The 25,942-nt window shown below is 43.1% G+C and overlaps 1 protein-coding gene across 1 annotated transcript in view; it reads left to right on the forward strand.

The window, feature by feature from the left end:
• The window catches only part of scn5lab (sodium channel, voltage gated, type V-like, alpha b), a 208,287-nt gene extending 183,650 nt beyond the window's left edge, over positions 1 to 24,637 (forward strand). Inside the window, 9 exon segments of the mRNA XM_065019402.1 lie at positions 2,025 to 2,179; positions 10,055 to 10,228; positions 12,753 to 12,875; positions 15,080 to 15,352; positions 18,672 to 18,725; positions 18,941 to 19,082; positions 19,199 to 19,299; positions 19,525 to 19,795; positions 21,537 to 24,637. Of these exon segments, the coding sequence (XP_064875474.1) occupies positions 2,025 to 2,179; positions 10,055 to 10,228; positions 12,753 to 12,875; positions 15,080 to 15,352; positions 18,672 to 18,725; positions 18,941 to 19,082; positions 19,199 to 19,299; positions 19,525 to 19,795; positions 21,537 to 22,795 (2,552 nt within the window). The 3' untranslated portion in view covers positions 22,796 to 24,637.
• The last annotated feature ends 1,305 nt before the right edge of the window (positions 24,638 to 25,942 follow it).

Below are 25,942 nucleotides of genomic sequence, written 5' to 3' on the forward strand. Positions count from 1 at the left end.
TCGGCGCCAGGGGCGCTAAATCGTCCTCGGCTTCCAAGAAAGACCGTGAGAGCGTCGTTACAAATTGAGTTGCAAGTGGTCCGTTACCATAATCCCGTCATTATTAAGCTTACAGTCAATAAATTCATTTGGACGGAGGGCTCAGATGACTGTAATGGAGGAGTCCGGGTCGACTCGGAGGACATTATGGGTCGTCGTCTCAAATGCGATTTCATAGCAGCCAGCCTGAGCCATTGTTCTGGCTGGAAAGCTTTTAAAGAGTCATTGATACCAGGAATGTGTCGCTCCAAACGAACTTCAACTTCTTTTTCGTCTGATGATGAGTAGGAAGGATCGGACCAAAATGCAGCAATGTAAGTGTCCATGATAATTTATTATATCAGAACACGAGAAAATACAAAATAACAAAGTGAAGGAAAGAAATGAAAATCTAAACAGTTCTGTATGGTGAAAACACAGACACAGAAAACAACTACCCACAAACACAGGTGGGAACAGGCTACCTAAGTATGGTTCTCAATCAGAGACAACGATAGACAGCTGCCTCTGATTGGGAACCATACCAGGCCAAACACAGAAATACAAAACATAGAACAAAAACATAGAATGCCCACCCCAACTCATGCCCTGACCAAACTAACACAGAGACATAAAAAAGGAACTAAGGTCAGGACGTGACAGTACCCCCCCAAAGGTGCGGACTCCGGCCGCAAAACCTGAACCTATAGGGGAGGGTCTGGGTGGGCATTTCACCGCGGTGGCGGCTCTGGTGCGGGACGTAGACCCCACTCCACCTTAGTCTTGGCCCACTTCTGTTGTGCCTCTGGAGTGGCGACCCTCGCCGCCGACCTCGGACTGGGGACCCTTACCGTGGGCCCCGAATAGAAGGGCGGCTCTGGCGGCTCCAGACTGACGGGCGGCTCTGGCGGCTCCGGACTGACGGGCGGTTCTGTCGGCTACGGACTGACGGGCGGCTCTGGCGGCTCCGGACTGACGGGTGGCTCTGGCAGCTCCGGACAGACGGGTGGCTCTGGCAGCTCCGGACAGACGGGCGGCTCTGGCAGCTCCGGACAGACGGGCGGCTCTGGCAGCTCCGGACAGACGGGAGAACCTGGAGGGAGGAAACGGAGAGACAGCCTGGTGTGTGGGGCTGCCACAGGACCCACCCGGCTGGGGAGACCTACAGGAGGCCTGGTGCGTGGAGGAGGCACCGGATAGACCGGGCTGTGGGGGAGCATTGGAGCTCTGGTGCGCAGCCTTGGCACCACTCCTCCAGGCTGGATGACCACTCCAGAGCGCAGGCACAGGTTGAACCGAGCCGTGGGGGAGCACTGGAGATCTGGTGCATACCACTTGCACCTCTCCCTTAGGCTCAATACCCACAATCGCCCAGACGCAGGCATAGGGTGAAGTGCACCCTCCCAGGGCCCCGGAGACACAGCAAGCAGAGCCGGCGCAGGATATCCTGGGCCGAAAAGGAGTACCGTATCTTAAAGTAACTGTCCAGTGTTTCCAGATTTCTATGAAATATGGCCTAGAATTAATTCATTATTAGAAATTAAATAGTTTTCCTTCCCGAAAATTGTAATTAAGTATGTTAAACAAACTTTTCTGTATTTGAATGGTGTGGAAGTACCACAACAACAGAATGGTGTGGGCATATAACGGTCATAAAAAAATATTCAGTCGACCGCTGATTGGACAGCTCAGCCAATGAGCCAACATGACATCATGATTTATGAGGAAATAGCATGTTTATTTTTTATTTTTGTGTGTTTTTCTTAAACTGTTTCTTCTCCAATTTATGCTTTGGTCACAAATATGAGTATAGGATTAACATTATTTAATTGTGAGTTAACAGAATATAACAGATTTTCACTGGTCAATTAATTTAAATGCATCTGGAAAATGTTGGCCTTCAATACAAATTTGAAGAAAGAGACATGATGTGTCACAACACTTGTCATTAACTAGAATTTGAATTCTCTCTTTAAAACATATATTTTTCTCTCTATCTCCCCCAGTGTGCGTACGCCATTTCCAGTGCTGTGATATCCAAACCACGGAGGGCCTGGGCCAGGCTTGGTGGCGGTTAAGGAAGACCTGCTTTCAGATCGTGGAGCACAGCTGGTTCGAGTCCTTCATCATATTCATGATCCTGCTGAGCAGCGGTGCTCTGGTGAGCAGTGTGCATGCTGGGTAGGGGTTGTGTGGGAGTGGCACCGGGTGGTTTGCTCTGCCTGCTAACTGGTTAATCTGCCAGGGAGAGAAACCAGGGAAGAGGTTGGCACAGAGCAGTCTGACACGGACGGCTACTGTAATATGGTAGAGGTCTCAGGCTTTGTGAGATGTTTGTTACCAATGTTCCCTCTAAACAGCGTGCAGCTCCCCTCAGACTGCAGCGCAGAAGAAATATGAGCCAATGCAGATAAGCACGAAATTTAACTTCACCCAACATTCTACATTTTTCTCCTTTAGTTAACACTATTAACGTTTCGCTCTACTGTGAGAATTATAATCGAATCAGCGCAATATTAGACACTTTCAATGTAATATACCGAAACAAAACTAACTATGCAATATCTACAGTGAGGGAAAAAAGTATTTGAACCCCTGCTGATTTTGTACGTTTGCCCACTGACAAAGAAATGATAAATGATCTATAATTGTAATGGTAGGTTTATTTGAACAGTGAGAGACAGAATTACAACAAAAAAACACAGAAAAACGCATGCCAAAAATGTTATAAATTTATTTGCATTTTAATAAGGGAAATAAGTATTTGACCCCTCTGCAAAACATGACTTAGTACTTGGTGGCAAAATCCTTTTTGGCAATCACAGAGGTCAGACGTTTCTTGTAGTTGGCCACCAGGTTTACACACATCTCAGGAGGGATTTTGTCCCACTCCTCTTTGCAGATCTTCTCCAAGTGATTAAGGTTTCGAGGCTGACGTTTGGCAACTCGAACCTTCAGCTCCCTCCACAGATTTTCTATTGGATTAAGGTCTGGAGACTGGCTAGGCCACTTAATGTGCTTCTTCTTGAGCCACTCCTTTGTTGCCTTGGCCGTGTGTTTTGGGTCATTGTCATGCTGGAATACCCATCCACGACTCATTTTCAATGCCTTGGCTGAGGAAAGGACGTTCTCACCCAAGGTTAGACAGTACATGGCCCCGTCCATCGTCAGTTTGATGTGGTGAAAGTTGTCCTGTCCCCTTAGCAGAAAAACACCCCCAAAGCTTAATGTTTCCACCTCCATTTTTGACGGTGGAGATGGTGTTCTTGGGGTCATAGGCAGCATTCCTCCTCCTCTAAACACGGCGAGTTGAGTTGAGGCCAAAGAGCTCCATGTTGGTCTCATCTGAGCACAACACTTTCACCCAGTTTTCCTCTGAATCATTTAGATGTTCATTCGCAAACTTCAGACGGGCATGCATATGTGCTTTCTTGAGCAGGGAGACCTTGCTGGCGCTGCAGGATTTCAGTCCTTCACATCGTAGTGTGTTACCAATTGTTTTCTTGGTGACTATGGTCCCAGCTGCCTTTAGATCATTGACAAGATCCTTCTGTGTAGTTCTGGGCTGATTTTCTGGATTTTTTTCTCTAATTTTGTCTGTCATAGTTGAAGTGTACCTATGATGGAAATGACAGGCCTCTCTCATCTTTTGTAAGTGGGAGAACTTGCACAATTGGTGGCTGACTAAATACTTTTTTTGCCCCACTGTATATATATATATATATACAGTGCCTTGCGAAAGTATTCGGCCCCCTTGAACTTTGCGAACTTTGCGATCTCTGAATGATCCAATGTTGACCTAAATGACTAATGATGATAAATACAATCCACCTGTGTGTAATCAAGTCTCCGTATAAATGCACCTGCACTGTGATAGTCTCAGAGGTCCGTTAAAAGCGCAGAGAGCATCATGAAGAACAAGGAACACACCAGGCAGGTCCGAGATACTGTTGTGAAGAAGTTTAAAGACTGATTTGGATACAAAAATATTTCCCAAGCTTTAAACATCCCAAGGAGCACTGTGCAAGCGATAATATTGAAATGGAAGGAGTATCAGTCCACTGCAAATCTACCAAGACCTGGCCGTCCCTCTAAACTTTCAGCTCATACAAGGAGAAGACTGATCAGAGATGCAGCCAAGAGGCCCATGATCACTCTGGATGAACTGCAGAGATCTACAGCTGAGGTGGGACACTCTGTCCATAGGACAACAATCAGTCGTATATTGCACAAATCTGGCCTTTATGGAAGAGTGGCAAGAAGAAAGCCATTTCTTAAAGATATCCATAAAAAGTGTCGTTTAAAGTTTGCCACAAGCCACCTGGGAGACACACCAAACATGTGGAAGAAGGTGCTCTGGTCAGATGAAACCAAAATTGAACTTTTTGGGAACAATGCAAAACGTTATGTTTGGCGTAAAAGCAACACAGCTCATCACCCTGAACACACCATCCCCACTGTCAAACATGGTGGTGGCAGCATCATGGTTTGGGCCTGCTTTTCTTCAGCAGGTACAGGGAAGATGGTTAAAATTGATGGGAAGATGGATGGAGCCAAATACAGGACCATTCTGGAAGAAAACCTGATGGAGTCTGCAAAAGACCCGAGACTGGGACGGAGATTTGTCTTCCAACAAGACAATGATCCAAAACATAAAGCAAAATCTACAATGGAATGGTTCAAAAATAAACATATCCAGGTGTTAGAATGGCCAAGTCAAAGTCCAGACCTGAATCCAATCGAGAATCTGTGGAAAGAACTGAAAACTGCTGTTCACAAATGCTCTCCATCCAACCTCACTGAGCTCGAGTTGTTTTGCAAGGAGGAATGGGAAAAATGTTCAGTCTCTCGATGTGCAAAACTGATAGAGACATACCCCAAGCGACTTACAGCTGTAATCGCAGCAAAAGGTGGTGCTACAAAGTATTAACTTAAGGGGTCTGAATAATTTTGCACGCCCAATTTTTCAGTTTTTGATTTGTTAAAAAAGTTTGAAATATCCAATAAATGTCGTTCCACTTCATAATTGTGTCCCACTTGTTGTTGATTCTTCACAAAAAAATACAGTTTTATATCTTTATGTTTGAAGCCTGAAATGTGGCAAAAGGTCGCAAAGTTCAAGGGGGCCGAATACTTTCGCAAGGCACTGTATATATATATATATATATATATATATATATATATATATATTAGCTACCATTCAAAAGTTTGAGGTCACTTAGAAATGTCCTTGCTTTGAAAGAAAATCTATTTCTTTTGTCCATTAAAATATATAATTGATCAGAAATACAGTGTAGACATTGTTCATGTTGTAAATTACTATTGTAGCTGGAAATGGCTGATATTCAATTGAACATCTATATTATCAGCCACCATCAGTCCTGTGTTCCAATGGCACGTTGTGTTAGCTAATCCATGTTTATCATTTTAAAAGGTTAATTGATCATTAGAAAACCCTTTTGCAATAATGTTAGCAACGCTGAAAACTCTAGTTCTGATTAAAGAAGCAATAAAACTGGCCTTCTTTAGACTGGTTGAGTATCTGGTGCATCGGCATTTGTGGGTTCGATTACAGGCGCAAAATGGCCAGAAACAAAGAACTTTCTTCTGAAACTCGTCAGTCTATTCTTGTTCTGAGAAATTAGAAATTGCCAAGAAACTGAAGATCTCGTACAACGCTGTGTGCTACTCACTTCACAGAACAGCGCAAACTGGCCCTAACCAGAATATAAAGAGGAGTGGGAGGCCCCGGTGCACAACTGAGAAAGACAACAAGTAAATTAGAGTGTCTAGTTTGAGAAACAAATGCCTCACAAGTCCTCAACTGGCAGCTTCATTAAATAGTACCCACAAAACACCAGTCTCAACGTCAACAGTGAAGAGGCGACTCCGGGATGCTGGCCTTCTAGGCAGAGTTGCAAAGAAAAAGCCATATCTCAGACTGGCCAATAAAAAGAAAAGATTAAAGAACACAGACACTGGACAGAGGAACTCTGCCTAGAAGGCCAGCATCCCTCTTCACTGTTGACATTGAGACTGGTGTTTTGCGGGTACTACTATTATACTTTCAAAATCTTAGCTAGTAAGCTAGACAAGCAGTCATCATCATGAATCAAGTTGACAATCTACTGGCAATTCCTTTTCAATCCTTGTCATATGAAGAGAAATTATAGATAAAACATATCGGTGCTCATCGGCCATAAACATTACACAACAAGTTGGAAATCCAAATTCAACAATGAGTGGTTTGGAAGGAATCAGAGGCTAACTGCAAGCATTGCAAAGCAATCACTAGCTTACTATTCAGGGAAGTGGGTGTGTGGTCCAAGTCTGGGTTTAAGGGTCTCTTTTCCAAGGTCAAATGATAAACATTCAACACCATGGGCCAGAAAAGGTTGAATACAATGGCCATGCTGTCAATCCAGCATGACTTCTGCCGCGTTCAAAACCAATGGAAACTTGGTACTGGGAGTTCAAGACAACTGGGAACTCTGAAAAAAATTAGCACCGACTGGGAAAATATTTTTTTCAGAGTTCTCAGTTGTCTTGAAAGCACAATAAATCCAGAGGATGCCAGACTTTGATGACAAAATTTTCCCACAAGAAGGACCACCGTGCTACCTACATGTTCAAGTGAGCACAGCATAACAAGGTGAGTCCAAAAATGTCTTGTATGCGGCAGCATAAATTATGTAATTTGCCAGGGAGATATGTATACCTAAATAGTAGCCTATTTTCCACACTCATAATTTGGTCCCTTTCCCCCTCATAACTTAGCCTACTGTTATGACTTGGTGTTGCACATGTAACCTATAGCCTATTTTAGACAAATGTTATTATTGAATATTGTAAGAGCTTTCATTGTCTGCTTATATGCCCACTTTATTTATCAGACGGTTTTGACTTACTACACAGGGAGAATACTGTAAGAATGGCCCATGTTCTGAATTCTGTTGTAAATTTTAAAAGTTCTGAACAAATAGTTATAATGACTACATCCGTCCTACCTCGCTCATTAATATCTTAATCAAAATTACGGATTGCCTCTCTCTTCGTCATCCCCTTATGCCATAGTTTGTACATCTGTCAGTGGAAACCACATTTGTGTAAGCAAGTCAGCCATATCAGCTTTGTTTTTTTAAAGGCCGTAAATGAGGCTGAATGAACTGTTTCAATGCCAGACAAGGTTCCGCTGATAGTCAGGTGTATCAGTGGTAAAGGTTCACTCCATTGTGCTGAAAATAAAGCTCTGGTGTTGGGACAGCTTTATGTAGGCCCTAACAGTTTGTGGGCACTGTTATAGTGCAATGAATGTATTGTTAAGTGTTGGGTGGCTTTTTTTACCTTTTATTTTACTAGGCAAGTCAGTTAAGAACAAATTCTTATTTACAATGACGGCCTACTCCGGCCAAACCTAGACAACGCTGGGCCAATTGTGCACATGCCCTATGAGACTCCCAATCACGGCCAGATATGATACAGCCTGAATTCGAACCAAGGACACTAGTGATGCCTCTTGCACTGAGGCATTACATTATGAGATGCAGTGCCTTAGCCTAATGCGCTAATGCTGGCATGCATCTAACAAATGTTTTGGAGCTTTCCCCACGATAAAATCGCCACTGGTTGCTTCCTACAAGAGCACAACGTGTGCATTTCTAGCCATCTTTGAAAAGTGAGTCAGGGAAAGTTTTTTTTTATGTCTTAAAGAGGAAGTGTTGTATTTTGAGACAATCTTGAATAAGCTAAGCTAGCGAATAGGCAGAGCATAGTCTGATTCTCTGTAATAATGGAATGGTGATAATAATTTATTTTAGAAAGTGGTTTCTTGCATCAAACACAACATTTTCAGTCACCTCTTTGTCTGATGGACAAGTGGACAAACAGGTTAATGTCAAGCCCTGCATGTTTTGTTTTTTCAAAAGGCTCATGGAATGTAGGCATTGAACACCACACATTGGTTGCTACATTGGTTGCTACATTGGTTGTAGGCTGAATGACAGAACAGCTATTTCCATGTTAAAATGTTATGGTAGGCCTACATAATGATCAAATAGCCACAGTAGCCTACTTGTGGAAAAAACTGTCATTTAAAGCGGGTACAGCATCAGTGTTCATAGTAAATGCGAGCCAGAAGTAGCACATCATTTTCACATTATTCAAGCTTGCGGGTCCGCAGACCTGAACTTTGTTCAGTGACAAAAAAAATGTGAAGGAACATTATTTGTTACTCTTTTTTTGTTGTTGCTCTTTCTCTTCACAGTCATTGATTTGCTCTAAGATCGAAGCTATTAAATAAGATAATAATAAGATAATCTCATCAAAAAGAAGGTCAGCCAATAAACTTTGTACCAAAAAAATAATAGTCACAAAGTCCCATATTTGATGACGGGTGGATGTTAACATGGATGGCCGACTCTTGATCAGCGTGTGTGATGTGCTAACCTTGGTCTTAGGTTGTAATAACACTAACACTGACGGGTGTTTTTTGCATGAGCCCTCATACACTATTTCCCAGAGAGCACCCTACAACCCTCCAAGGACTAACACTAACAGCATTTGTTCCAGGGTGCAGCTCACAAACAAGGTCAGTGACTCTTTCACCTGCTATTACAATCTAACACCACGGTTGGCAGGCATGAAATGCCCAACATGGTAGAATTAGCTGATCATTTAAAGCAGGCGAAATTGAATATATACAGTGTATATGAAAACATTGAATATAAAGTTTCTATTGCAATAAATTGGACACACAGAATCGAGGAATGATTGGTTGAGGTGCAGCTTTTCTTTGCCTCTGCCCGGGCCCTCCTTCTTCTTCTTCTTCCTCCTCAGTGATGCAGTGCATGAGCAGATATGCAGCTGAGGGGAGTCAGGTCAATGATTGGCCAAGCCTTCTCAGCTCTCCTCCTAATTAGCAGCGGATTGGTCGGAGCCCGAACCTCAGCTGTTCTACCAGTGCCGGCCTCTCCCCTCCACCCTGGACCCTAGCCCATACTGCAACCATCCTCCTACTCCTCCCGCTCCATCTCTGTCCAAGCAGATTGTTGTTTCTCCTGGGTATTACCCGGTCTGTGCCCGTGTGACGTAAATGTAGGGCGCCTGGTGGCCGAGCTCACGAGAGCAGAGCAAACAGTTTCCAACGATGACGCGTCTAGCTGGATAGGGCTCTTTGTTCAGCAAAATCCCTCCATTTTGTTTGTTTGTTTGTTGTTTTCCCCTCTCTGAAAGCACTTTCCTTCTTTTACAGAAAACCATGCAGAGGCATATTCTGTATAAAGTATGTTAGTCATTATAATATAAAGAATAGCCACACACTGATGAATGCTCCTGTTGTTTTATTGTGCAACGTGTGTCTATATGACAAAGTCTAATTAATGACACACCTTGTATCACCTGCTTATGTTGAAACTATATATATCACTGCATTTCTCATGTGGAATAAGCCTGACAAAGACCTTTTGGGTTGAAACATTGTACAATAAACAACAGGGGCATTCATCAGTGTGTGAGTATCTATTATCTCAGGAGTTTATTTTGTACCCAGCACCTGCAAGTCATTGGATGTGAGTACACGATGTTTGAAACTAGTCATTATACATTACTAGACATTTTAGAGGTCAAAGTCCCTCACTCGTGAAATGTTATTATAAGCAAAATGCCCTGTTTTCATCCAACTTTATTATCGGGGTAATATTTATAATAACTGTGATGCAAACATTGCAGCATTATTATGTACTGTAGCATATAAACATACCCTTTTTCCCCTATTGTAAAATGAAATTTACTGAAAGGGTTTTTGGACAATAACGTGTAGACTTCCCTCATGGGTGCATACTGTCCAGTGGTCAGAATGAGACACTGCTGCATAGTCAGTAAATATGTCATCGTGATACTGCATAAATATTGCTATGTACGATTGATTGCCGAGTGAATATGAGTCTAGGGGCGTTCCACTGTATTACAACATGATACTAATTTACTATTTAAAAAGCAGTCCCTAATCATTACTCGTCTCTCTTGTATCTTTCACAAGGCCTTTGAGGACATCTACATTGAACAAAGAAAAGTGATCAAAATGGTGCTGGAGTACGCCGACAAGATCTTCACCTACATTTTCATCCTGGAGATGCTCCTCAAGTGGATTGCCTACGGATTCAAGAAGTACTTCACTAACTATTGGTGCTGGCTGGATTTCCTGATTGTGGATGTAAGTACAACGTTTATTTCCAACCCCTCAGACATGATGATGAGATGATAATGTCATTTGCTCAAGCAGCGGCCCACTTCACTTGATTGTGTTGTATAATCTGTCCAGACATTATCAATCGAGCTCGATCTGTTTGTCGAGTGTAATCTGTCCAGGCATGATCAATCGAGCTCGATCTGTTTGTCGAGTGTATTCTGAAATCCCTGAATTCGTTTTGAGACATGGACCATGTGGAATCCAGATGTGCCTTTGTTTTACTTTGTCAATAATAGTTTTCCAAAACATTGAACATTATTGAGCCACTTCACTTTCTGGGTGATTTAGCTGTCGTGCCAGACAGGATGCTCAATGGAGATTCTTGTCCGGGAATAGGCTTAATCTGTGTGCCGGAAACCGTTTCATAATGTAAAGTATACTGGTAAATACTGTCTTGGCAGGACTAGATGAATTCTCACCCGACCTACTGCGGTTCTCAAAAATTCTTTGTCCAAACAGCACAACCCTGAAGCGAGTTTAGCGACCCACAAAGCCCTGAGTTTATACGTCACTTATTTACATGATGTTTGTTAACACTATCCTCAGGGAGAAACATGAGAGGTGAGTTCACGTCAGTAGTTTGGACATATTGGTCTGTGGCAGAGAATCTTTGGGCAGAGAGAGAGGCTTGAGCAATTAGTGTTTGCTCTCTGCACACAGACATACCGCACAAAGGGAGGGAGAGAGTGTGGACAGGGAAGCGGGGGGAGGGAAGAAAAAGAAATAGAGTGAGGGAGGGAGAGAGAGAGAGCTGACTAGACAGATGTAAACAGCAGTTTCTCCCCGGGAAATGTCTCCTGCATGGCTTCATGTTTTATCATTGCCATGAAAACTGCCCAGTCAATACATATTCCCCATACATAGCTAGTTGGGTCTATTTATAATGATAGATTATATCTTAATGTGTCTTTGTTTTGGATTTGCAGCAGAAGTTGTTCTATTTAATTTGCCATGTGTTTCTTCAGGGCGATACATTGCCTTTTCTTCATGTAAATGTGAGATGAAGTGAATTGAAAAGCTGGCATTCAAAATGATGTCTTCCTATTGTCCAGCAAAATAATGGCGACATGCTGTATACAGGTGTACTATCTTAATTTGACCAGTTTCTCACAGCAGGAAACAATTTATGTGGATTAAAAGTAATATACATTTTTGTAGGGGTTGATACCTGTTTAGTTAGAACAAATAAAGTCTGACATTTAAAGTGGAAATGATACGTTTTAGAAGCCTTTTTAAAACTCACTACATGTTTAACATTTCCTGAATTGCAGGAAAGTTCTCCTGCAACAGAGGGATCAAATTGAGATCCTACATCTGTATAGTTCCCTCCTGAGTGAAGTGATTCAATATTCTAAATTGCTGATAAAGATGTGACAAGTGAAGGGGGAATCCCATTGTGTACATGCGCTCGCTGGATCTTCTGAAAGCCTCCTCAACAAAGTGTTTTAATGCATCCTAAAATAGTATGTGTAATGCCAAAAGATCTCCAAGTGCTGAAGTACCAAACCCCTTTAGCAAGAGGATAACGAATGAGTTCATCCCCTTTATCTCAGTGTGCTCTACAGTTCATGTTCAACAAATGATTACAAGTGTTTTCTTACACTCCGAGGCATAAAAGCTCAAAAAGACCCTGCTCTTGAATCGGTGATTCATTAAAACAACATGACGAAGTCTGTGAACCTTTGACAATATTATTTATCTGATTGTGATATTAATCTCATATAGTGTCTGGAGGGCAGTTGAATATGAAGTTGTGAGGGGTTTTGGGGGGGCTAAAAGTTTGCTCCATGCAACGTTTGCTGGTGTAGAAACCTGTGTGTAGTTAATACGTCTGTACTGTATATTCATTTACAAGTAAATAAGCAAGTAAGTAAGTAAATAAGTAAGTATCTGTTTTCACTGAATTAACTATAATTTGATTCACACAGATATCAGTGATTGGCCTGTTGGCCAGTGCCGTCAATATAGAGCAAATTGGCACCATGCGAGTTCTCAGGACCCTGCGAGCATTGCGTCCGCTGAGAGCGGTGGCCCGCTTTGCCGGCATAAGGGTAAGGCCTGATTTGACTGCTGACCACCGCCACGACCATCCACAGTAGACACCTAGAGCTGTAGTTTCTGGTTGGCTTTGCGGTTGACTTTTCATTGACCTCTCTTCCTCCCTCTCTTACACAGTTCCAAGAAGATGTCTTTAACAGTCCTATTTCTATTTCAGTCTGTTAACAGGCTTCTTCATTTCTTCAGCTATGAAATAAACTAAGTTTAACATTATATTCCCTTGAATAGCAGATAGACGTCCTCGATGGGTGACAGCACACCTTGGAGTCTAATGAACTATCCGTTTTCCCCTTAGGGCTGTTGCTAACAGGAGGGACTCGCCAGGGTTGTCCAGTGTTCCCTTTCAGGTTCTGTGTATCACAATTCCTTTTTACAGGTTGTGGCAGCCCCCCTAACCATGTGGGTTCTTGCGCTTTCTGTCCCCACCTAGGTGTCTTTGGTGAGTCTAGTAGCTAACATGCTGGGCTACTCGGACTTTGCTGCCATCAAATCACTTAGAACCCTCAGAGCTCTGAGGCCGCTAAGAGCACTGTCCCGATTTGAAGGCATGCGGGTAAGAGTCTTCTCTCCTCTCTGACTCATCAACTCCCGATTGTCCTCAAACCGTCTTCATCATCACTCTCTCTACCTCTGTTGCCACCCTTTCTTTCCCTGACCAGCAGTTTCTATTCAGAATACTCCAAATGTTTCCCCACTTTATCTCTCCACTTATAGTGTTATAATGCTGTCAAATCCAATTCTCCAGCTAATGCCACTAATCCCTTGACATACTTTCCCTTGGAGCTGGCAGTGGCAATATTAGCACAAAGTGGCAATATTAGCACAAAGAGATAATTTGGTTTTCATATTTCAACTCTCCCCTCTACCTGACATGACTACCTCATTATCCGACTTATCAATTTGGATAAGCTTTATTTCATATTAAGCTTTATTTTGTAGTCTTTTCTACCTGTTATTTACATAGAGCTTTCATGGTGAAATGATCATTAGGCCCTACATCATCATTTGGAAATCATCAAAACAGGCAGTATAAAATGTGTACAACATACTGAAGTTAGAACAGAAAGTGGCCTATTGTTACCACATAATTACCAAGTAAATACTTGACAGACACATGCTGTAACACGTATGTCAAATACAGCATCAGCATCCATTTTTGTTGGATCCTTAAAATATTTCATGACCATCGATGCACCAAATCATGTCTAGTTCTATAATGTCTAATTATACATAATGGTTCAGATAATTATGAGAATAGACCGAAGTGCCCGAGCAGAGTAAATGAAGTAGATAGATTGAATTACAACTGCAGTCTTAGAGCTCTCCAGCAGTATTACATTTCATGTCAATTCTTCCACCCTAGGCTCTAACATGTAACATCACCACACGATTTCTTCCTTAGATTCTTCGATAGCTTCTTTTGAAAGGAGAGATTGCACATGTATGTGTCTAATGAGAAAACCAGTGTAATTACGTAGAAGTTGAGAAATTGCTTGGTAATGGAATTGAGCATTTTTTGTAATTACAAGTTTGCAGTTAGACCAGTTCTCAATAAATCGATGTTGTTACAGGGAATTACAGCATTATTACGCAGGAATATGGACACATTTATGTAGTGTTACCAGAAAAGCTGATAAATATAGCAGCATTATTATTCATGTACATGCCTAATCCACTTAGTACGGAGTATTTCAATTATCTCATTCCAATCTTTCCATCCTTTCTCACATCTATAGTTATCTGTGATATTACATTACAAGTTGTTGCTCACTTCTGACAGTATTAATATTATTCTCCTTGCTGTTCCACTGTTTGTTTCAGCTGTTGATTTTGTTATCACGTTCTCTTGCATGCATCCCCGTGTTCAGATATTCCCATGAATGTTTAGCCCGTAACATTTCCATAATCGTTATTCATTCCCTAAAGCACATCCTTAAACCCTCTTGAACATTTCATGCACACTATAGTTAGGATTTTGGGCTATTGTTCCCTCCCATTACACAGTGTTCGTTTTCTAAGTCGACACCTGTCAGCCTAGCTTGTGGCCTCTAATATGTATATCATTTCCCCTGACATCCACTGGAATTAATTTGAATTCCTGTCCATGAAATTTGCATGCTGTCGGAAATGGGGGGCTGATGTCCGCCGAGCTCGCTGCTCTCCGCCACTGTAAATCTGGCAAATGGGATTAGGCGTCACGCTGCTTTAAAATGACTGGGTCCACTACTCAGTGGTAAACGCAAAGTGGAAGTGCAGCCCGGCTATACAGAGGCGCGAGTCTGAGTGAGCAGCAGATTTCTTTGTGACACTCTCTTGAGGGATGCACGGGGCTAAACCCCCTATCTACTGGTTCCATTAGAGCTGTGATACTCAGGATCTCCTGGCTCAGCACTCATTTCCTCTCAACCAGGAAATCTCTTACCAGGGTGGTTTGAAAAGCTGCTGCTGCTCCTGATTGAATATAAGACACACACTCTTAATAATCTCATTTGCCAGATTCAGTAGTTTGCATGAACTTTGGACATTTTGGGTTTGATTATTATCTTTTCATTAGGATCTCTTTTGTTTGAGTGGTTTGATATTTTGTGTTTTGGGGGGGGATGTGGATTGGGTAAGCACTTAGGGTAGGTGAATTGAACCACAAGCATGTAGACACTGAGTTTCTCTGATTGAGTTACTGTCGTGTATGAAGTGTGGCACGTGACAGCAAAAGGGGGCCGGATGGATACCTGACTTGATGTGTTTCCATGGAAACAGGTTGTGGTGAACGCCCTGATTGGCGCCATCCCATCCATCATGAACGTCCTGCTGGTGTGCCTCATCTTCTGGCTCATCTTCAGCATCATGGGGGTCAACCTGTTCGCAGGCAAGTACGGCCGCTGCGTCAACCGGACGGGCTACATCCACAACGTGTCCGTGGTCAACAATAAGACCGACTGCCTGGCCATGAACGACACGCAGTTCTACTGGACTAAAGTCAAAGTGAACTTCGACAACGTGGGCGCTGGTTACCTTGCACTCCTACAAGTTGTGAGTTTGGCTTTTTTCCCCCTTTCCTTTTATTTTTCCTCACAGTTTGAGACGTTCTTTCCTCCCACTTTGTACTTTATACTTTTTGTCGCTGCCCACCTTGTCTGTCCAGAGAGCCCCGAATCAATCAACAAGTCGCTAGGCTCTTATTTTTAGCAGCGACGGGGGCCATTACAGAGAATTGTGTGATCAGCGAGAGTGCACTTCATTCTTCGTTTTAACTTAGTTGGCGCGGTAGCCTAGCAACAGTTCACTTAGCTCCTTTCTGTCACCTTCTTGTGACTTGCCTCCATTCTACCATTTGCATCTGGAAATAGTCTGACCCTCAGTCATTCACAAAAGCCAGTAATAACACGTAACCAAAGGGAAAAGGCCCACCGGTGTGATTTCTCGCTGATAAGAACTCACTTGTGTTGAAGTGGGGCTCCCCACTCACTCTCCTTTTTCCTCCAACTAGAAAGACACTCCATGCAGTCAGGAGGAAGCCCATATAAGTCCTTTCCACTGCCATTAATAAAAACATAGCTCTCACATGGCACACATGCAATATTTATTTTGTACAGACTTTAAGTGTTTTTTCTCTGGGTGGGGGGGGGGCTTCCTTAAAGGAAAGGTAGATTCCCCCACTCTGTGTCATAGTTTGGAAAAATCCAGAGGCTGGAAATACAAACATATACACTATATATACAAAAGTATGTGGGCACCCCCTCAAATTAGTAGATTCAGCTATTGCAGCCACACAATTTGCTGACAGGTGTATAACATTGAGCACACAGCCATGCAATCTCAATAGAGAAACCAACTGGAACAACTGTCTTCATTGACATTTTCAACCTCTCCCTGACCAAGTCTGTAATACCTACATGTTTCAAGCAGACCACCATAGCCCCTGTGCCCAAGAATGCCAAGGTAACCTGCCTAAATGACTACCACTCCGTAGCGCTCACGTCTGTATCCATGAAGTGCTTTGAAAGAATAGTTATGACTCAAATGAACACCATCATCCAGGAAACCCTAGACCCACTCCAATTCGCATACCACCCCAACAGATCCACAGATGATGCAATCTCTAATGCACTCCACACTGCCCTTTCCCACCTGGACAAAAGGAACACCTATGCGAGAATGCTGCTCATTGACTACAGCTCAGCGTTCAACACCATAGTGCCCACAAAGCTCATCACTAAGCTAAGGACCCTGGGACTAAACACCTCCCTCTGCAACTGAATCCTGGACTTCCTGACGGGCCACACCCAGGGGGGTAAGGGTAGGCAACAACACATCTGCCACGCTGATCGTCAACACAGGGGCCCCTCAGGGGTGCGAGCTTAGTCCCCTCCTGTACTCCCTGTTCACCCATGTGTGTGTGGCCAGGCATGACTCCAACACTATCATTAAGTTTGCTGATGATGCAACGATGGTAGGCCTGATCACCGACAACAATGAGACAGCCTATAGGGAGGAGGTCAGAGACCTGGCAATTTGGTGCCAGGACAACAACCTCTCCCTCAACGTGAGCAAGACAAAGGAGCTGATTGTGGACTATAGGAAAAGGAGGGCCGATCACACCCCCATTCACATCGACAGGGCTGTAGTGGAGCGGGTCGAGAGCTTCAAGTTCATTGGTGTCCACATCACCAAAAAACTATATGGTCCAAACACACCAAGACAGTCGTGAAAAGGGCATGACAAAGCCTATTCCCCCTCAGTAGACTGAAAGGTTTTGGCATGGGTCCCCAGATCCCCACTATCGAGACTGGTTGCATCACCACCTGGTATGACAACTGCTCGGCATCCGACCAGAAGGCGCTACAGAGGCCCAATACATCATTCTGGCCAAGCTTCCTGCCATCCAGGACCTTTATACTAGGCGGTGTAAGAGGAAGGCCCCAAAAAAATTCAAATACTCCAGTCACCCATAGACTGTTCTCTCTGCTACCACACGGCAAGTGGTACCGGAATACTAAGTCTAGGTCCAAAAGGCTCCTTAACAGCTTCTACTCCTAAGCCATAAGAATGCTGAACAATTAATCAAAGTGCTACCCCAACTATTTGCATTTTTTTACACTGCTGCTACTCCCTGTTTATTATCTATGCAAAGTCACTTTATTCCCCTACCTACATATACATATTACCTCAATGACCTCGACTAACCTGTAGCCCGCACATTGACTCTGTACCGGTATCTCCTCTATTTAGCCTTGTTATTGTTATTTTATTGTGCTACTTTTTATACTTTAGTTTATTTAGTAAAAATGTTCTTGACTCTTATTTTCTTAAAACTGCATGGTTGGTTAAGAGCTTGTAAGTAAGCATTTCACGGTAAGGTCTATTCGGCCCATGTGACAAATCAAATTTGATTTGAAACATTGGCAGTAGAATGACCTTACTGAAGAGCTCAGTGACATTCGACGTGGCACTGTCATAGGATGCCACTTTTCCAACTAGTCAGTGTGTCAAATGTCTGCCCTGCTAGAGCTGCCCCGGTCAACTGTATGAGCCGTTATAGTGAAGTGGAAACGTCTAGGAGCCACAACGGGACCGCTGAGTGCTTAATCACGTAGCGTGTAAAAATCGCCTGTCCTCAGTTGCAACACTCACTACCGAGTTCCAAACTGCGGCTGGAAGCAACATCAGCACAAGAGCTGTTTGTCGGGAGCTCCATGAAACCGGTTACCATGGCCGAGCAGCTGCACACAAGCCTAACGCTTCAAACACGCTGACAGCATTTTGGTAAACCAGAATTACATTAATTTCCAATGAAACGCTGCGTTCGCCTCACAGTATTGCATTGCAGAGGCAGTTGCAGTGCGTTCGGTCTGGTGCATATGTTGGATTTATCTAACGCATGCGTCAAACTGTTTGCGTAGACGGCTTGACAGAAATAGTAGCGGAAGGTGAATGTTGAACTTTTGTTGCATATATATCCAGATGATGCTGCATACTATTTTGCGCAACGACACTATGGGTGAGTTCAAAGCGTAAGATCACCATGTGCAATGCAAAGCATTGGCTGGAGTGGTGTAAAGCCGCCCGCGTGGTGTAAAGCCTTCCCAGAACAGTGGAGGCTGTTATAGCAGCGAAGGGGGAAGCTGGTCCATATTAATGCCCATGAGATGTTTGACTACCAGGTGTCCACATATTTTTGGTCATGTAGTGTATCTTCAAATCTGATGTCAAAAGCGAACATCTTTTACTGCATGAACGTTGTGTATACAAATGCATCTTTTGTCCTCTGCATGTGTTTATATGGCGATAATAGTGGCACACCTCTAATTACCTCATCATGCCCATTGAAGTTTATGTCCTTTCTTACAAGGCTACCTTCAAAGGCTGGATGGACATCATGTATGCAGCAGTGGATTCTCGTGCTGTAAGTATTAAACGCCAATGTACTTGTTTTGTATAACATTATCGAAAGGGTTTGGTACATAGAGCTTTGGTATTTTCATTAATTTCATTAATGGCTGTCTTTGTCATAGCCATGCCTTGATGCAATATCACAATAACATTTACCAGAATAACACAGATTTCAACTGATAAAAATGTAACTGAATGATGTATTGCTTTTTCCACTGGCTGGACTAGGTGGAGGAACAGCCTATCAGAGAGGTGAACATGTACATGTACCTATACTTCATCATCTTCATCATCTTTGGCTCCTTCTTCACCCTCAACCTCTTTATCGGGGTGATCATCGACAACTTCAACCAGCAGAAACGAAAGATAAGTATCAAAAGCATCATGGCCAACAAATGGTTTGATGTGAACAAACCAGATACCTGCCATGAAAAAAAGTGTTATTTTCACAGTGAAAATAACAGAAAAGGGGGTCTCTTTACTTAGGTGGGCAAGACATCTTCATGACAGAGGAACAGAAAAAATATTACAACGCCATGAAGAAGCTAGGGTCTAAAAAGCCTCAGAAACCGATTCCAAGGCCAGTGGTAAGCTGGAGCTAATTGAACCCTACTTTCTTGATCTTATTAAAGAGAGAGATCATTTCTTTGAAGGTATTAACTTGTTTTTGATAACACCCCAGATAAGTCGAAAATAAGTTAAAACCTAAATAAAGTGACCTATTCCTTTAATTTTCTTTGCCCTAGTGTATTAGCCTCTTGGGTTCCAAAAGGGCTTTTCACCCACTTCTCACACCTCCTCTCTTCTCCCAGAACCAAGTGCAGGGCTTCTTCTTCGACCTGGTGGGCAAGCAGGCGTTCGACATCATCATCATGGTCCTCATCCTGCTCAACATGATTACCATGATGGTGGAGACGGACGAGCAGCCGGCCCGCATGGAGTACATCCTCAACAAAATCAACCTGGCCTTCATCATCATCTTCTCCTGCGAGTGCCTCATCAAGATCGTGGCGCTGCGGTGCTACTTCTTTACCATTGGCTGGAACATCTTTGACTTTGTGGTGGTCATCCTCTCCATCGTTGGTGAGTCTGTTGCTTGGGCTTAATCAGAGGTTTTCAATTATTCTCGTTACAATTACATGGGTTCATCACCTGGCAGTTATACTGGAATAAGGTTGCTATATGTAGCTATATGTACCTGATGTCTGGCCAACGGTTTGTAGTTCTCTTCTAATGTCACTGTGTCCTTGGGTGTCCTTGGGTATTACAGTTGATCACATGACCTTGCGTTGGCTGACAATGTCACAAAAATTATGCCTGCGCATCGATTGGGCTGGAAGCTGTGCTTAGCTATGATTCTGAGCGGTCAGATAGCTAGCAACAATGACAAGAAGCTGCCATGTGGGGAATCGTAGGTGGCTCGTTTCAGCTAGTTTTATCTTGTTCATGATACCATGTCTTGTTTTGCGGTGTTTTGACTGATTTCATGTCAATGCTAATATGGCTAAAATTCGCTAGCTAGCTAACCAACAATTGAGAGACAACAATGTATTTGAGAGACAACAAGTGCTCCGTGTGCAAATGTATTTCTATTTTCAATAAACATTTGGAGACTAAATATAGTTTACATGTTGTCAAAAATCTAATCCAACCCCATCTGTTTGCCTCATACTTGCTCACACACTTGCTAAACAACCAACCCGTCTGTAAGCAAGGCAAACCACGTCACTAGCTGGCCCATACACAGATTATGACATTTAGCTTGGAACCTTCAAATTTACAACAGATTACAAATAATTTGAATTTAGTTCCAAACAATATCATGCTCAAAGAACACATCTCAGAATCTTAGTTGTGTTTTTCAATGCAACGGACAATACACCTTGGCCATCATCCAAGATTTTAGTGTCCATTTGGCAAGGTTATCTATCATGTCAATCAAGTCATTGAACTTAAGTGGGGCTATATCTGATGAAACTAGGGCACTGTGGGTAAGGTAATAGCCCCCCTGTTCAGTATCCGCCAAACGAATTCCCCGTTCTGGGGGGGGCTGAAGCAAACCAAAGGGCCAGCACATAGATTGAAGCTAAGTAGCTGCCTCCATGCTAACTGATGTGTGTGGACAAGGATGCCCCTGTTGAGGTGAAGGTAATCCTAGCAATCAGGGCTGTCAGTGGGGGTGATTTGGGCGTGATTGAGGTGCTGCATCAGCTGACTGTAGTCGGTGAGGGGGCTGGGGGCTTGACATATGGCTCTAAAGGGTGGCTCCCAACCCCCCTCTCCGATCCATCTCAGGTGACAGTCTTGTTCCATGGAGAGTCACAAATCAGGGACAGATGGTAAATTGGTTGTGGGGGTGAGAGGGTTGGGAGGCAACATGAACGTCATTTGAGGGCAGATAGACTCTGTAGTAAGAGTGGAATCCTTTATCGTGGGCTCATTGGTGATTGAGATGGTGGAAGCTGGAATTTACATGGAGGAGAACGAAGCTAATATTCACTCCTGGTTACCAATTGTCAACCTAATTTTCTAAGATATTGTGTACATAGTGTGTAGGGGTGGCACGTAGCCTAACGGTTAAGAGTGTTGGGCCAGTAACCAAAAGGTTACTGGTTCCAATCCCTGAGCTGATTAGTTGAAAAATCTGTCAATGTGCCTTTGAGCAAGGCACTTATTCCTAATTGCTCCTGTAAGTCACTCTGTATAAGAGCATCTGCTAAATGATGTGAAAAAGTTGACCTTACTCTATGCCGTTAAATGGTTCATGATGGTCTATTAGAAGTACAGAGATCTCATTCATGTTTTTTCCCCTCCTTTCTTCCAGGTATCGTTCTCGCTGACATCATAGAGAAGTACTTTGTATCGCCCACTCTTTTCAGAGTCATTCGATTAGCCAGGATTGGACGAGTACTGCGACTCATCCGCGGAGCCAAAGGAATAAGGACCTTACTCTTTGCCTTAATGATGTCCCTTCCCGCCCTGTTCAACATCGGCCTCCTGCTCTTCCTGGTAATGTTCATATACGCCATCTTTGGCATGGCCAACTTTGCCTATGTCAAGAAGCAGGCAGGGATCGACGACATGTTCAACTTCGAGACATTCGGCAACAGTATGATCTGTCTGTTCCAAATCACCACGTCGGCAGGCTGGGACGGCCTGCTCAGCCCCATCCTCAACAACTCTCCGGAAGAGTGCAACCCCAACCTCATCCACACAGGCACCAATGCCCGGGGCAACTGTGGCAACCCCTCGGTGGGCATCACCTTCTTTGTCACCTACATCATAATTTCCTTCCTCATCGTGGTCAACATGTACATCGCCATCATCCTGGAGAACTTCAGCGTGGCCACCGAGGAGAGCACCGAGCCGCTGAGCGAGGACGACTTCGAGATGTTCTACGAGGTGTGGGAGAAGTTTGACCCGGAAGCCACGCAGTTCATCGAGTACGCCAAGCTGTCAGACTTTGCAGACACGCTGTCGGAGCCGCTGCGCATCGGCAAGCCCAACAAGATCAAGCTGATCTCCATGGACCTGCCCATGGTGAGCGGTGATAAGATCCACTGCCTGGACATTCTGTTTGCCTTCACCAAGCGCGTGCTGGGTGAGTCGGGCGAGATGGATGCTCTCAAACAGCAGATGGAGGAGAAGTTCATGATGGCCAATCCGTCCAAGATCTCCTACGAGCCCATCACCACCACGCTGAGGCGCAAGCAGGAGGATGTGTCGGCCGCTGTTATCCAGAGGTGCTACCGCAGGCATCTGGTGCGGAGGCAAATGAAGCAAGCCTCCTTCCTGTACAGATCAATGCAGATCAGTCTGACGCAGAGCCCCTCGGGCGAGGGGGGCACCGCTCCAGAGAAAGAGGGTCTCATAGCCTCCATGATCAAGGAGCACTACGGGGGGCCTGAGATGGAGCTGATGGAGACCCTGTCCTCCACCTCCTCTCCACCGTCTTACGACAGCGTCACACGGGCGACTAGTGAACTTTTCCAAGTTTTAATTTCCGAACAGTCCAGGAACAGTGACTTGAGGGAACATTGCCCCGCACCCGACAGAGTACCAGATCGCGAGACATTTCTGTAATGGCAACTAGGAAATGCTTTTTTCTCTTTTTGTTGTTTACCGAATGTAACATAGCTCAAATGACACTAGTTTAATACTTGTGGTTGTCCAGAGAATCTGCAGGGGTTTTCATAGAGAAAAGGCTAACTATTTCTTTCTTTTTGGAGAACATGCTTTGAGGGAGTACACAAAGGCAGTGTGTGTAAATCCTAGATAACCTTTGACCCTGCTCATGTCAACTTTGCTTCACAGTTAATATGCATGAATGACCTTTGCAGGGTCACAACAATTATATCACTGATGTAATAATAATTTATTAGACTGAAGGAAATACAGTTTATCAATATTTACAAAGTATGCCTGACCTTATGAGTTCATTAAAGGTCTTACTATTATTGGTGTGATTACTTATAATAAATAGTTTTCAAACTGTGAGATGTGAGAAAAAAACTAAGGGATACAATTTTTCGTAGTAAAGTATAACATTGTTGATGTTACCAGTCTTTCATAGCAGTACAATAATTACTATTTTTTATATTTTTAGAGTAAGAAAAAAAACATGGCCTCTTCTGAATTACAGTACTACCACATTGTATTTGAGCATATTTTGAGCATTTTTGCATTTACGTTTACACGTAAAGATATCCCGAGATATCCGGGGGCCCTGCATTTTATCTGGGCCTAGTTACACAAAGCTAAGAAGCAGTGCAGTAACCATGATCTGTATGTGACAATCAAACCTACATCTATCTCATGGTTACGATTGACAGATTTCTCTTTCTCCATAACTTCTGTAGGATTAAAACTGCCCCAATGGCTATATATTTTATATGACCATCAGCGATCATATTCACTATTAGTCGGACAGATAATCGTCCTATTTATTTTTTATTTAAAGTGTGTTTCGCATGTTTTGACTGCATCATATAGAGACGTTGTGCTCAAGACTGAAAAACAATTATTTATCTATTTTGCACAAACTGTGTTTAGCAATAATTTACTACTTTTTAGGATAAAGGGGTCAAAGTTTGTACAGCATTTATTTTTGCTTGAACTCTACAAACCGTTCAGCTTCTCTTGGTTACCCATAGCTTAGGCCTACTCTCAACTATATCACTGACACTGGTTTCTATTTGACTCCGATAATAATAAGGACACCGCTCAACTTTAATATGATACATATTTTCAGGTTATGGTTGCAGGTGTGTTGAAGGGCTGTTTTCTGTAGCAATAGATCCAGTGTGTGCCTGGTATATACCCCTGTCCTGTTTCGAAATGGACCTCTACTCACATCGTACTCCCATTAGATGCCATGGGTGTGTGACTGGGATCGGACTGCTATTTACCAGTGTCTACGGGGACTTTTCTAAAGACATTTCTGATTGCATGCTTTGTATTGGGAATGTTGGGGAACATGTTTAAAAGTCGGGAGCGATCCTATTCGTTTTTGGGTGGGACATTTTTATACAAAAATGTCATGGTGAAAAGTCAACTCTGCACATCTCTGTCATAAATGCACTGTTTTCATCCTAACGAGAGCTGCTTCATCGTAAAAACATCCAAGACATGCACAGAAAAAGCTTATTTTTCATTCTTATAAACTGTCAGAAATGCAATAACCTACAACAGTCATCTTCTCAGCAGTCCGTATATAATCGTTTTGTTGTTATAATGATTATTTCCAGAGCATTTCTCACTGCTCAACCACAATGCAGTGCCTCAGTGAAGCCCCCGTTGCAGTAAATATTATTCAGAAAGACGTTTTACTACTTTCAGTTGACATTTTTTTTAGTATGTTGCAAACACATGCCTCTGTATTTAAGATAACAACCTCCTGTGAAATAAATGAGAAAGCCTACAATATCACTGATTATTCTTTTGATTTCAGAGTCATGTATGTGGTAGTGGTGCGCGGGTCAGCTGTTTGTTCACCTGCACCCACAATTGCTAATAACCCATCTGCAACTGCCCGACTTCATGTGATAGTGAAAATCTGAGGCCTGCACTCGACCCCAACCCTAATATAGAAAATGCACTGTAAGCTACAGCCAGAGATGGCAGAACGATTTCTTTACGGGGGTACAGGATTTCTTTACGGGGGTACAGGATTTCTTTACGGGGGTACAGGATTGTTTTTGCCTGATTTAGATGTGTTTCTGCTGATAATTCCTGACATTTTGGTCTGGTATTTGTTTGTCAACTTGTCCATAATTAGATACATGCAGCTTCTCCTCTGTCATTATATGTTGCCCTAGAAGAATACATAAACCCTTGCTAACCAGAATAATGTCATAAATCAATAGAATGAATGCTTCTGCTGCTTTCACACAACAAATACATTTAGGGACCAGGGAGAAAATGCAATAACTCAACCCCAAAAAACAGGAAAGATATTCTGTGCAAAATTTCCAAATGACATCCGTTTGATCGGTTGTAACGAAATAGAAAACTGTGAAAACGACCCAATATGTTTTAGAAATCCTATTTTATGTGGTTGAAATACTATCAGCTTTTATGATGCTGATAAAGATGATGCACCTACAGATGGTATCTAACTGGCATTCACATTCAAGATGCTGAAAGAAAGAAATCATATTTCTTCACTCCTGTTCCGAGTCAAACTTTCACCGACATTTGGAGTATCATTTTACTTCAATAAATGCTTACTTCTGCAGGAGTTAATATTAAGGCTATGTGAGAGGTTATAGACCTACAGTCAGTGTCTGGATTTCAGTTTCCATTTAAAACATCTGAACAGTAGGCTACAGTTCCCTTGACGTGCCATAGGCCTATTTGAAGTCCCCATCTTGTGACTGTCGAATTTGTATAGCGCCCTCACAATCATCACACAACATAACAGACACTCCTATCATCCTCTTTAACCACTTTGACAAATCTTTCCCAAACAACTTTTCTGGGCCTCCTTTCTCTTTATTTTCAACTCTACATTTCGCAGCTTTTCTCCAATTGAATTAAACTCAGACATTGTCCTTTTGCCTACATGGATCATGTTAACATTTTCTGTCATTTCCCAAAGCATTTGGCGATTGGTGTGTAGGCTATTTGGCGATTGGTGTGTAGGCTATTTGGCGATTGGTGTGTAGGCTATTTGGCGATTGGTGTGTAGGCTATTTGGCGATTGGTGTGTAGGCTATTTGGCGATTGGTG

Source organism: Oncorhynchus nerka, linkage group LG6 (genome assembly GCF_034236695.1).
Source record: "Oncorhynchus nerka isolate Pitt River linkage group LG6, Oner_Uvic_2.0, whole genome shotgun sequence".
NCBI classification, from domain to species: domain Eukaryota; kingdom Metazoa; phylum Chordata; class Actinopteri; order Salmoniformes; family Salmonidae; genus Oncorhynchus; species Oncorhynchus nerka.